The sequence below is a fragment of the Podarcis gaigeae genome (genome assembly GCF_964106915.1).
Source record: "Podarcis gaigeae genome assembly, chromosome: 17".
NCBI lineage: Eukaryota > Metazoa > Chordata > Lepidosauria > Squamata > Lacertidae > Podarcis > Podarcis gaigeae.
In genome coordinates, this window is record NC_139694.1 from 12,257,072 (window position 1) to 12,271,619 (window position 14,548).

At 45.0% G+C, this 14,548-nt stretch overlaps 1 protein-coding gene across 7 annotated transcripts in view; it reads right to left on the reverse strand.

Moving 5' to 3' along the window:
* Nucleotides 1–14,548, reverse strand: part of PSD3 (pleckstrin and Sec7 domain containing 3) — a 157,201-nt gene that overhangs the window by 52,954 nt on the left and 89,699 nt on the right. Inside the window, exon 1 of one of the 7 annotated variants that reach the window (XM_083718582.1) lies at nt 1,871–2,074. The exons of the other annotated variants lie outside the window; for them this stretch is intronic. Within the exon in view, the coding sequence (XP_083574708.1) occupies nt 1,871–2,029 (159 nt within the window). The 5' untranslated portion in view covers nt 2,030–2,074. Of the gene's footprint in view, nt 1–1,870; nt 2,075–14,548 lie in introns of those variants that run through there. 7 annotated transcript variants of the gene reach the window in all.

Below are 14,548 nucleotides of genomic sequence, written 5' to 3' on the forward strand. Positions count from 1 at the left end.
CATCACGTGGTGACTATCAGTCAAGTCTACAAAGTGCCTCAGTTCGAAAGTATCATGATTGAGCCGACTTGGGCTGAGTAAACTCTGATGGCTTACCATGTGGTAATATGGTAAACAAATAAGCATGTATGAACTGGCTTTAGATTACAACCAGTAGAGAACTGAGAATTAGTAATTTCAGGCTACCAGAGGCTCACAGGAAAAGGGGGTAGGGCACTTGTTTTATGATAGTATATTGGGGGAAAGAAACAGAGAAAGCTGCCTTATAGCCTCAGATCTTAGCTCAGTGTTGTCTATGCTGCCCGAGCAAAGCCCTTCATTCAGACAGGTGCCTTCTCCAGCTAAGGATCTAATTGGAGACCTTTTGCATTAAAAGCATGTGCACGGTCACTGAGCTGTGGCCCTTCCCCTGGGGAAGCCCCTTTGTGACTAATCATGATCATAGCATGCTTAGTAGCACACCAGCTCAGCAATGTTATATTTATGTATACACCTCTTCATGCGTTCGGCAACGGTAATCAGCAAAAATGCTAGGCTTTCATTATATCGTTCATTTGCTGCAAACCAGCTAGATCTCGCCGCAGGAGGCGAACACCAACTGAGAGGTTCTATTGTTTTTCTCCACAATGGCATTCCTTTGGGGGGGGGGGACCTGAATGAAACCGAACCTCTATAAAAGTGTGTGCAACCTTGAGGATTCCGGTCCTGCCCCTTCCCTGAAAAGGGGCAAGAAAGCTTAAATGTCTGCCTTGAAGAATCACAACAGGATGGTCGCAAGTTTGAAGATCCTTGCTAAGTCCACATGATTTTGGCATGCCCGCCCACGCTCCCCACCCATACTGGTGAGGTTCTCATGCAGATGGATATTTCGAACCTAGCACCCTGAAGGCAACATGATGCAAGAGGGAAGAAGAACAGGTAAAGGAAACATGTGCAAAAGCACCAAGCGTATACAGGTATAACAGTAGCAGCATTTACATCTGACTTCCAATACTGCAGATTTACTGGGGGTGCGTTTTAAAATTTTATTTTTTTACCACCCTCCTTTATAAAAGGCTACCGTACTTCCTGACTTGTATGCTAGTGGAAAAGCATTGCCATTATGTGTTGCAACAGGAGGAAAGAGACAGAGAGGGCAATGGTTAAATTTGTGCTCAATCATGCCCACATGCAGATGCCCAGACTAGGCTACACAATGTTGCTTTTAAAACAACAACAACAACATCAGCAGAACAGAACGCAATACGACAGTTTAAAGGCACTCCAAACAGCTCCTAAAGCAGGTGGCTGGAGCCAGCTGGATACAGTACTGTCTACGGTGACAAACCAAGTACACAGATGACAATTTAAGGGGGGGAAATGCCATGCACACAAACACAGAGAGAAATATAATAAGGAATATTTCATTGCAATATTTAGCCATGCATTTAAAAAAAACATCACCTGAATCATGCATGCAAGCCACCCACACAGACACGCACTAAGGGAGAAGGGAAATGCAATCAGGATGGAGAGCATTTCTGTCTAGAAATTGCAAGGTAGATCTTTCCCCTTCAGCTCCACCACCACCCTATGTAACACAGGTAAATGGCCAAAGAGAAAAACACCGTCTAGATTGGATCGGCTACCAAGTTGGCAGCACTGACCCAGCTCCATGAAGAGACATTCTCTGAAAGTCTATCAAATCCATCCAGCACCTACCTTCAATCTGGGATTTGTCCCTCCACCCCCACCTGCCGGCTTATTCCTTCCCCACGGTATTTTGTAAGAAATAAAAGGCACTATCAACCAAAGGCTCAAGGGCAGCGTCCCCTTTTCAAGACTGCCAGAAATGTTGTGGAGATTTATATGCAATGTTGCATCCATTTACCTTGGCTTCTTTAGCAGAAAACTCTGTGGAGTTGGAAATTTTCATGGACTTTGAGCGGTGAGTTTGCCGCCAGACTGGGTCCTCTCGCGGGTATTTCACCGAACCTGTAGCTCTCACTCGGACCTTGCTGGTGCTCTGGACACTATTAACTCCAATCATTTCCACAAAGCAAATAAATATTCTCTCTCTCTCGCCTATATATATATATATATATATATATATATATAAAATATATATAATATATATATATATATATACGAAGCGGGGGGGCAGAAGAGGAGAAATAAACCACACTTCACAAATTCTCTTCAAGGTAGTTTAGAAGGAGAGGAATCTCTGTGGAGCCTAAGCTGCAGCAATCAGTGTTTGCTTAAAAATGCACCAAGCTGGTCCCCCACTACCAGCCACCACACACATACACACACAGAGCATCTTCAACTATACTGTTTTGAGGCAGCGTGATTGTTCCAGGCAATGCCTACGTCACTGGCTGCAAAATATAAAAGGGTGGAAACCCCACCCCTACTCACTACCCTGCTGCTCAGCACATATCGCCATCCTTTCCCAATACACACACACACACACACACACACACGGGGGGGGGGGGGTGCATTCTCCAGTGCGGCTCAAGGGTATCAGTTTCAAAGAACGGAACAGATGGCAAATGGCCAAGCAAAAAAGCAATTCATTTCTGACTGCAGACAGGCAACACTTGTATTCCAGCCATACCATGTCAAAGTACATTAAGCTGGGTGCAATAAAATTAAGACGGCACAAATAAAAGACTGCCCCGAAGGAGACGAGCCTGCCAGGTAGCCGCTGCTTCGAAAAGAAAATTGGGGTGGGGACTAAATGGATTGCAAAACATCTTAGGAAAGACAAGCATGTAAAAAAAAGATGCTGCTTTTTCACAGGATGGTCTGCAGACACTAGCTTCAATTACAAGTGGGATTTACTGGGCAGCCCTACTACACAGAAGCACTTGGTAGCTATGATATGGTACTGGGAATCAAGAAATCCCCCATTCAGATCTTGCCTCTCCTTAAGGCAAGCTTCTCTCTGCCAGCTCCACACCTACAACTAGGATTACCAGGGCAATATATGTTAAATGCTATTATTATTATTATTATTATTATTATTATTATTATTTAAAAAAACCTAATCATTATAATTAACTCCCAGGAAATTTGTGCATAGGTTTGCAGATTTAGAACTTGTGTCTCAATTCAAGTTTTAGAGGGGGGGTTGAGGGGGGTGGAAGAGGCATGAATGGCTCACATACATGCTCATTCTCAATTTTCAGATTCGTTAACTGAGACACAAGGTCACACAGCTCAGTAGCAAAACCCCCCTGTCCCAGCCTTGGCAGCGAAGGCTCGTATGTGAACCTTTGTTCCCAAAATAACTGGTGGAAGAGGCTTAAAAAGTGTGGCCGGTTCTGCCTTCAAATCAGCACAAGTGAACAAAAAGGCAGAGGCTATGATGGTAGTCCAAGTCCTGGATCTGTTTCGCCAACTAAAGCAGCCCGTAAACCGCTGCACAAGGAGTGGGGTTTTTTGCCCAATCAGTGTTTCAAACAGCGTAAGGGGAAGTAAGCTCCATATAAGGGAACGGTGGTGCTTACCTAAAGGCTACAAAGTCCAACCCCCCACCCCACCCCCCAAATCATTTCTAGCTCCTGGAGACCCAGAACACAGCAGATTGCATGTAACCATAGCAACCAAGCTCAGATGAGAACTGATCCCTAGTACGTTGGCACACAGGGGGGAGTATCAGCTGGTAGCACTGGCTGGAGAAGGTAAAGACAAAAGTTGAACTGCATATGAGGATGCCAGGAAGGGCACACATATGCCAACTGTTCCACTTTACCAGGCACAGTTCCCTAATAGCTAGATCTATTGTTATATCTATCTATCTATCTAATAAAACACACACACACACACACACTCCTTCAGATGAATCTACAACTACCAGGTATTTATGAACACTGCCCACCATCACTTACAGAGTTTACTGAACCATCAGTATACAAAACTCCTTCATAAATTGCTGCGTTCTGCACATTCTCTCAAGTTAGGAACTATCCTTGTTGCATGAGTTAAGAGAAAGATTATGCTGAAGTGTGAGCAGTCTCCAGTGTTTCATGAAGGCTATGAATATTGACCAGAGAAACACTCTTGAGATATACACCGTATTGACCACAAAATGTGCATATTGAGCACTGAAATGTACAAAATGCAGACGAGATAGGCACATTTTCATGTTATCACAACATTCTGAACCAACACCACATCTCTCCCCCCCCACAATAAATGGCAAATGACTCTTGTCCACCTTGCTATATGTTGAGGTTTATTCAGTAATATTTTCCCCCAGTGCCTTCTGAAGCAGAGTATTAGCAATCCAGTTTCCTTTTTAAATGAAGTCATTTAATAGAATGTTTTCTCTCACAATGCACTTGATTTGCACTTATTACAATGCATTTAGCAACAATTGCCACCTGAGGAGGCAGCTATCAGGTGGAAGGGAAGGGGTACATTGGCATTTTGTTCCTGTGTGTCTGCATATACAACTATGTACACTAAGAGTCGAAATATATTCCCGCTCCCCCATCTGGGGTTTTCAATTCTAGTGACCCTGGGGAAGGATATGAAGCCCAAGGAAATCATTTAAAAGATTTTAAATTAATCAAACAGTGCACACAGAAGACTAATTAAAGGCCACGATTTACCAAGGACATTTTATATATAGTGGTACCTCGGGTTAAGTACTTAATTCGTTCCGGAGGTCCGTTTTTAACCTGAAACTGTTCTTAACCTGAAGCACCACTTTAGCTAATGGGGCCTCCTGCCGCCGCCGCGCCACCGGAGCAAGATTTCTGTTCTCATCCTGAAGCAAAGTTCTTAACCTGAAGCACTATTTCTGGGTTAGCGGAGTCTGTAACCTGAAGCATATGTAACCTGAAGCGTATGTAACCTGAGGTACCACTGTATATTGGGGGTAATTTAAGATGAGCAGTACATAACAACTAGTTATTGTGCATATTCACCACAGCTCCTGGATAATGTGCACATAATCAGTCTATGACGAGAACTGTGCATATTTCCAGGTAAACGTACATAATCCGCAAACAGCAGAGGCCATATTTTTATTTGTTAGGCAGGTACCTAAACTTTGTCACTGCCTTTTAAAACACTGGTGTGTGATGGGGGGTGTTTACTGAGTTCTGATGTTTTTATGTAAAGCTACTGCCAGCACTGCCATCATCAGCACATGACTTTTCCACCTCAGTGGTGAATGTTTAAGTTCAGTTATCTTATTATGCTAGCACCCCTGGGATATGACAGGGTTACTTTAAAGAGTAGGGGAAAGTTTTCCACAATCACTGTAACAACAGAAACCGATGTGGAGCTATCAAAAATTAAAAGGCAGGGTCATAAAGATCCTTTTGAAAGTGGCTAAGAGCTTTGTCCTAGAGAACAGGTTGCCTAAATGCTTCTTTGCAGCCTTATCAACAGATTCTCTGCTTTTGCACAGTTTGGGGACTTCATTGCACCTCTGCCTGCTGCTCTGACAAGTATAAAAATAAGAATAATACAGTAGCAGCAGATAAAACTTCAGAAACTTTCTTGCCTCCCCATTTTCTGTGTTGGTAAAAACCTATCTTCACAATGCCAGTGAAAAACTGGGGTGCATCCACTTTGGAGGAAGCACAAATACTGCCCCATTTGGAGGTATGTGAATATCCTTGGAGCAGTCTTAAAGTGAAGGTTGATCCCAAAGCTTCAGACCAACTACAACACTTTGTAAGGTCCTGGAGGAGCTGTCAGTTTCAAGAGTGTGCCTTCACAGCAAGCAGTACATGCCTATGCCAACACAGTGCAAGGAGGAGCAGCTCTGAGGGCACATATCAGTGTGGTTGTCAGAAGAGAAGAAAAGCAAAAGCTATACTAAAAACAAAACAAAACAAAATGGCTGGGAGTGAAGATTATGCCACAAGCAATGTCCCTGTTGCCCCAAGGGCCCTTGTGGTGCTGGGCTTGCCACAATTAAAATGAAGTAAATGTTTATCATTCCTTCGGCCTGTAAAAGCAAGATGAGCGCCGCAACCCCACAGTCATTCGCAACTGGACTTAATTGCCAGGGGTCCCTTTACCTTTTTAAATGCTTATCAGAGACATTTATGCTTATGTTATATTCAGACAGAATACTTTTAAAAGCATGTATTCTATCCTCCTATTTTTAATTGTTAAGTAAGCTGTATTTTAAACCCAGTTGGATTAAAAACTTAAGTTATAAGCTGTGCAGAGCAGTGTATGCTGACCCTGATGATAAGAAATAGTTCAAGCCTTAGCAACTGCATGACAACCATACTGAAACATTTGTGTGTGAGAGTGGAACGAATAGTTTTCTTCCTAAGCAAAGGCTAAGGAGCAAAATGAGCAGGTTTGGCCAAGCAGATGTGCAAGGACTGATTTGGGCTTTGCTGCTAACTTTGAACCTACATAAATGGAAGTTTCCATGCACATCAAAAGGACAAACATTGAGACAATAATGATTATAGCAATGAATTTTGACAAAGCTAACGCTACTTTTTCAACCCAATGGCATTTTAGATCCTGTGGGATGGAACTTCCATTTTCTATGTTTATATAAAAGCAGGACTGTCTCAGTGCCAATTTGGAGGCACCAATTTGGAGAAGGCTATCACAGCATAATCCGAAGAGGCAACATGTGTCTGCAGCACTCACCTTTTCCCTCTTTTTGTTTGTTACAGGATGCTTAGCCCAGGCCATTGACAGGTGGATGGGTGTGAGTATACCCCATCTTTTGTGTGTATGAATTTAGGACTAGTGTACAAGGTAGGGCAGGGACGCAGGTGGCGCTGTGCGTTAAACCACAGAGCCTAGGACTTGCCGATCAGAAGGTCGGCGGTTCAAATCCCCGCGACAGGGTGAGCTCCTGTTGCTCGGTTCCTGCTCCTGCCAACCTAGCAGTTCAAAAGCACGTCAAAGTGCAAGTAGATAAATAGGTACCACTCCGGCGGGAAGGTAAACGGCGTTTCCGTGTGCTGCTCTGGTTCGCCAGAACTGGCTTAGTCATGCTGGTCACATGACCTGGAAGCTGTACGCCAGCTCCCTCGGCCAATAAAGTGAGATGGGTGCCGCAACCCCAGAGTCAGCCACGACTGGACCTAATGGTCAGGGGTCCCTTTACCTTTACCTTACAAGGTAGGGCAATATCTTCACTCCTATCTCCCCTTTTCCCCAGAGTCAATCTCCACGAAGGAGAGAACACCTTGCTATGGAAACATGTGTTTAGGAAATAAAGCTTTAGAACTTTCATTTTCAATCTGGTTGTTTGTCAATCCCTGGGCTCTCCAGGCAGAGCTGGGAAATACTTCCTGCCTGAAACCCTGGCAGTCAGTGTCAACAATACTGTGTCAGATAGTCTGACTAGGTATAAGGCAGCTTCCAATCTTCCCGCAAGTAACCAAGGACAGGGAGCGCAATAAACTCTGTCTTAGTAGAAATGTTGAATCAGGATAGATGTCACCTGTCAGGCTGCTGTTGAATGGGAAGTTAGCTAGCTGGCCTGTTTCTTTTCCTCTTGCAAGCAAGCAGTAAGGACTAGGGGATCCTATATATGAATTTTGTCAGGGAGTTTTCATTTCTCTCCTTTTCAGGCTATATCAACCAACACTAAGGATTGGTAAGTTCAGGACAAAAGAGGAAAACTGCTTTGACCTTGAACAAAACTGAATGTTCGTTTTTGTTTCTTTCCCTTCCTTCTCTTTCCCTGAAGGCCCACATTGGCTGAATCACATTGCAGTTTCCTCATATCCAAACAGCACCATCTTTCTTCCTTAGACGTCCTTCCAACTAACATGCACATCAATTCACTTTTCCATCATCCAATGTCATTTGGCCTGGACCTCCTCTCCTTTAAGCTCCTTTTTAAGACCTTCCCCAACTCCATCCGTTTTTCTTCTGCATTTCACTCATCCTCCACCACCACCACTTGTCTTCCAAGATCCCTTTAGCCCTTAATACTCAGGCACTAGGACTTCAGTGTGTCTAAAAAATCCCATCAGTCGTACATTTCAGCCTCCTTGCCTTACCTCCCTCGAAGAGATAGATAGCAATTATGGTTATCTAATGGTGAGATAAATACACGCCGAGTCCCTCTTTGCTATTTCCAGAAAGGAGCTATGCCAAAGCCCAGCTGGCATCAATGGCAGCTGCCAAGAACGCATGCCATGGGCAAGTTCAGCATTCCTGGGCACTGTAAAGGGCTATTGTTTGTTCTGGGATAATTTTATGTGTATTCTAAGGAAGTGTTATTTTCCTGTCACCCAGAATCTTTACGGCCAAAGAACACACCCCAGTTTACATTGCCTTTCTGATTTGTCTGATCACACACACAAATTACCCATCAGGGCCTCGCTCTGAAAAGTACTTCTAAAAAGGTGATATATCAACGTGCCACTGGGAGAAAGGGGGAAAGGACAGGTGTTATCTTTTCCCTGCTGCTTACGTGGACAGCCCTGGGATCATTATTTTCCACTTTCAGCAGTGGAAATAAAACTATTCCAAGAGAGGCAAGGATAATTACCAGTGGTGCTATTCCCCCGAGATTCTTTTAAAAAGTAAGGTATTATGTTGGTGGTTGAATCACACTCATCAAACCTCCGGCACTTAAATGAGCATGCTCCAGATCATACAGCAGAGGACTATCAATAGCTGTTAGTCATGATAGCTATGTCTGGGCTCCATACTTAGTGTCACTATTGGGTAACCAGAGACAGGGAAAAAACAACAGAGCATTACCATGTCTTTCAAGCCGTGGTTATGTGCTTCCGAGGGGGATGTGGTCAGCCACTACTGGACCTACAGCCCATACAGCTGGAACGGATGGAACTGCAGTATGATCAAGCAAATGTTCTTATGTTTTTATGAAACCAATGATGAACAAAAAGCAGGATTCAAATGCACTCACAGCTGTTTGGAAGCTCCTTTCTTATGATGCTATCCAATGCTGCTTAGAAGAGCATGGAGGGTATTGGAATGGAACCAGGTTTGGGGAGGAGGGGCAGAATGAACATGAGAAGAACCTACTGGATCAGGCCAAAGCTTCACCTAGTCCAATATCATGCAAAGGCTTCAGGCAGGACCTGAACACAATAGTACTGTACAGACAGAAACAGATTTGCATGGGAGCCACATTCCAGACCCCCACACACATGGGTGAGGCCTGTGTAAGGCTGCTCTGTGCTGCCCCTTTTGTGACCTTTTTGTGATGCTTTTAGGTCACTTCTAGGTTTGGGCCGATGAGTGCATACACGGTTATGAACATATTGGACAAGCATAAATCAGTCGCTGCCTGTACTCTTGCAATTCCTAGAAGCTGATATTCAGAGGCACAGTGCCTCTGACAGCTGGTGTAGAACATACCATCATAGCTAGTAGTCATTAATAGTCTTATCCTCTATCAATTCTTCCAATCCTCTTTTAAAACCATCCAGGTAGATACAATTTGGGCTTACTGCACTTAGGACAGAATGCCTGGGGTAAGGAAATGTACCCTTTGTAGAATATTAGAGACAATTATAATGGAGAACAATGTAGAATAATACAACAACTCACTGGAGAATTAACCATATTAAAGGCTCAGCAACTCTGCTGTTAAAAATCATTCCATAAATTTGCATTCCGGTGCAAGCCAGACAGCTTCAATTAATTTAAATAAGCTCTGACAGGTACACAGTCCATGTCCAAAAATAATTCACTAACCTATTTGCCCTTTATTTGAAGTAACCTAGTTTTCACAAGTGGATTCATAAGGCCATTACTCTGTATTCCCTTATTAGAAGGGAAAGATCCAGAGTAACATAGAGCTTCCATCAAAAGTACATTGTAAGAACAACCGTCCAACTGGATACTCTGGTATTCTGGCTAGTCAGATGTCTCTGGGAAGTTCAGAGCATGAAATGAACAACCATTTCCTTGCCTATCTTCAGCTTCTGGTAGTCAGATGTGTCTGAACATGAGTGGCTCAATGTAGCTATGTGGGTTAACAGAAATGTCCTCGATGGATGAGTAATTCTCTTTAAAAACATAAAGTTAGTGGTCATCAACACACCTTGTACGAATGAATTCCAAAGCTGATTATGTGTTGCATGAAGTAGTCTTTCCTTTGGTCTCTCCTTAACGGTGAAATTTTATTCTGAGAGGTTCCTGGAGAATAGCACCCTACCTCTTCCTTCTGGCTCCTGGTCATGTTTGTACAAGTGGCTTCTGACAACACCATACATATGAGGCAGCAGTCAGGGCCTTCTGGGGATTTCTTTACTGTTGTTCTTCTATTGATAATGAGTTTATTGCTGTTGTCTTCATTCACTAATTAGGTGCTTCTCTATTTCTAAAACTTCTGGCCCTGTCATAATGGTGGGCTGTCAATCATGAAGCCCTGCTACAGTAATGGGGTCTTTGTTGAGGTTGAAGGGTAGTCCTTGCTCCACCAGCTGGTCTGGAGGGTGGAAAAGACCTTCCCACCAGGTGAGATCATCTGAACAAGGGGGTCCTGCCTGCACAACCAGTGAGAGGAGCCATCCCAAATACAATGACTGCCTTCTAGGAGCTGCTGGGAATAGAAATTCAAGTTAAGAATTTCCATTCCGCCCCCCCCCCCATAAAGTAATGTTGACATGGCAGCACAATATGATAAATATCACATTTATTTTCAATATTTCCTTAAAATTAATTATGTGTGTGTTTAATAGTCTACTAACACGAACCTGTACAAATCGATGCACACACACCGAAGCTGGAGTGGGACCTCAACATAAAGTTTTATTCTCAATTTTGTTCCTTAGTATCATCAAGAAGGCTTTTAGATATACTGTACCTTTTTTATCAATAGAACACAGAATGCACTCTAATTATCAGCTTAGACACTCAGAAAGTACTGAGAAACATCTACTAGAATTATTCTTTTCATACTTTAAATGCTTTAAATTAAAGTACTATTTAAATCCTATTCTACCTGTGTCACTCAATCAGTGATACAGATTCAACAATCTTCATAACTGGCTTTTACACTTATTGTCAGTAAACTAAATCTTCCATGAATTCCAGGGGACTGGGATCCTTAGAAATTTCTAAAGTGTCAGGTTTAAATGATTCACATTTGAGCCTTCAATGAAACTAAGATTTGGGAGGCTGCTTGCAAAGGAGGTTTCATTAATGCAAGTACTGCCATGATCTCTGATTGTAGGGTGAGGACATATTGGAGGGGTAGGGGAGAAAGAAAAGAGAGAGAGAGAGAGAGAGAGAGAGAGAGAGAGAGAGAGAGAGAGAGAACCTTTTATGGTGAACTACATCAACCCATGGAAGGATTAGGCTCCAAGCATTTTGCCAACAACTGCAAGAATCTGAACGTGTAATGCAACAATTCCAACTGTTGCAAGGTACCGTATTTTTCGCACGATTGAACGCACCGGACCATAGGACGCACCTAGTTTTTTGGGGGGAAAATAAAGGGGAAAAAAATTCCCTTTATTTCCCCCCCAAAAGCAGGTCAGGGAAACCGAACCAGGTCGAGGAACAGCGGGATAGTGGCGCTGCGCCTCCCTGCTGTCCCCCGAGCTTGTGGGGCTGGCTGATGTCTGCCTAGCGCACGGGGCGCTCTGCTTCAGGGCGCCTCACCCGCCGGGCGGCAGGCTGCTATCCGCTGCTTGGGGAGCCTTGCGAGGAACTGCTGCAGGGCTCCCCACGCTGCGGATGTATGCCTGGCGCAAGGGGCGCTCTGCTTCAGGGCGCTCCACCCGCCAGGCGGCAGGCTGCTATCCGCAGCTTGGGGAGCCTTGCGGGGAAGTGCTGCAGGGCTCCCCACGCTGCAGATGTATGCTTGGTGCGCAGGGCACTCTGCTTCAGGGCGCTCCACCCGCCGGGCGGCAGGCTGCTATCCGCAGCGTGGGGAGCCTTGCAGGGAACTCCTGCAAGGCTCTCCACGCTGCGGATGTGTTCCCGAAGCGCCGGGCGCTCTGCTTTCAGGGCGCCCGACACTCTGGGAAGCAGGCTGCTATCCGCAGCGTGGGGAGCCCTGTGGGGAACTGCTGCAGGGCTCCGCACGCTGTGGATGTCTGCCCGGCTCGAGGGGCACTCTGCTTCAGGGCGCCCCTCGCGCTGGGCGGCAGGCTGCTATCCGCAGCGTGGGGAGCCTTGCGGGGAACTCCTGCAAGGGTCCCCACGCTGTGGATGTGTTCCCGAAGCGCCGGGCGCTCTGCTTTCAGGGTGCCCGACGCTCCGGGAAGCAGGCTGCTATCCGCAGCCTAGACACGGCTAGCGGAGCGCTAATCCCGAAGCTTGGGGCGTGCGGAGCTCAGCGCGCCCCAAGCTTCTGGGTGCCAGCAAGGTCTCCGCTAGACCTTGCCGGCACCCAGAAGCTTGGGGCGCGCTGAGCTCCGCACGCCCCAAGCTTCGGGATTAATGCAGCGCTCCGCTAGCTGTGGGAGAGCTGGGTCTCCCACGGCTAGTGGATAGCTTCCTGAAGCCTGGAGAACGAGAGGGGTCAGTGCGCACCGACCCCTCTCACTCTCCAGGCTTCAGCGAAAGCCTGCATTCACTCCATAGGACGCACACACATTTTCCCTTGCTTTTTAGGAGGGAAAAAGTGCGTCCTATGGTGTGAAAAATACGGTATGTATTTTGTTCCAAGCAGACTACAAAACAGAAGAAACATTCCTGAGGGAAGAAACAGACACTACTCAAAGCACAGGGCAGGTGCTGAAAATAGCTGACTGGTGTCAAGTTCCCTGACACCACATAATATATAGTAATGAATCTGTGATTCTGCCTCCATCCCACAATATCCATCACTGGCCACCAAGCAAGAAGAGAACACTCAATGTGGCATTATCAAGTCATGTAGGCTACATGACAGGGAGATGGGAATGAGACTTCTGGCCTGAAAGTTCATCCCTGGCTGGAACACCTCTGGGAATATGAAACAAGGTGGATTCAATGTGCAACTCCCCCCAGGGGAGGGGGGGCAACACCCAACTTCCTTCCATAAGTGCCTTTACCCCTCTCAAAGAGGGACTCGCCATCACTAGAGAAGAATGGTTGAGTCTGTTTGGGGAGGAGCTGTGTGTTTTGCAGACCTTGAACCATGTAGGGCAACATAAAAACAAGTGTCCAAGTAAACGGCCCTGCTGGCTTCTGATCTTCCCAAAGTTTTGGATGCCTCCCAAGCCGTTTGTATAAATTAGGCTGAACTGGATATCTAAATTAGCTGAGATGAATGGAACTCTATACCCAGAGATGTTAAACTGTAACACTGGTGTAAAGACCTGCCCTTCACTGTGGAAAGAAATCATAGATGGCCTTTGTGATGCAGAGTTAGAGAAACTCTACCTATGGCGCTTTCAGAAGGGCTCCGCTTTCTACACAAACAAAAGGCGAAGAATCCATTACCACAGTTTTTAAGCCTGAGTCAAGTGACAAAAAAATAAAAAACCTTTTTTTGAAACCTTCCAATAAACTATAGGAACCAAGTAACATGTTTGTACTGGACAAAGTTCTTATAACATAGAAAGCAATAATGGATGAATTTTATGTCCTCTCCATCAGAAGATTTATCCCGCCCAGCTCTACATCTAACCATCTGTAGTAAACTGTAACATAGGGAAGCTACCTTGTACCAAGTCAGTCAAGTGGTCCATCTAGCTCACACTGACTGGCAGAAGATCTCTAGGGTTTTAGACAGGAGTCTTTCTCAGCCCTACCTGAAGATGCCAAGGATTGAGCCCAAGACCTTCTGGATAGAAAACATGTGCTTTACCACTGAACTATGGATTTCCCCCAAACAAAAGCATTAGCGGCAGTCACCAAACCATGGCCTTGTGGCTTCCAACCTTAATTGTGCAACAGTGTCATCGCGGAAATTGCTGAGGTGTTTTACTAGTTTGTTATCTATCACTTGTATGAATTCTCAAGATTTACCAGTACTTCAAACTACTGTCTGTGTACCTATAGGAACCAATGATACCCAAGAGGAACTACTTATCATTTAAGCGCGCAAAGACCAAAATGGTTTCCAGTAACAGGATAAGAGAATATGTTTCATGCATGATGTGGAAATGACTAATATCATTACGGCTTTCAGATTTTCACTCTTTAGGCCTCTCCTTGGTCCCAAAGATACATACCCTATCTGACAGGCACATCATTTAGTTTTCCATATAAATATGTATTTCTAGTATTTGCATTGGAAGAAGAAACACCATGGTGCATATGTAACAGCGAAACAGGATGCCTTCACCTGCCCCAGCTGCAATAAAACATGTCTCTCCTGTATCGGTCTCTACAGCCACAGCAGGCGCTGTAACTCTCCAACGGTTTGACTTTACCCCTAATGGCAAACTCTTCCATTGTCTCCCAAGGTAGACAGATGCCAACAACTGCACAATGTTCTGCTTGTTTAGCAGTAACCAGTTTCGCCGAAGCCAATGGGAATTACGGACAGTACTGCCGTCTTGAATGAGTGATGATGCAATCATACCACTGCTACAATGGCTGGAAGTGGATAAAATCAGAACCAAACCAATAGGACACAAAGTCATCCTGGAACAGCAGGGCCATTTTGTCAGAGAAAGACCAAGCAGCAGTGGGACAA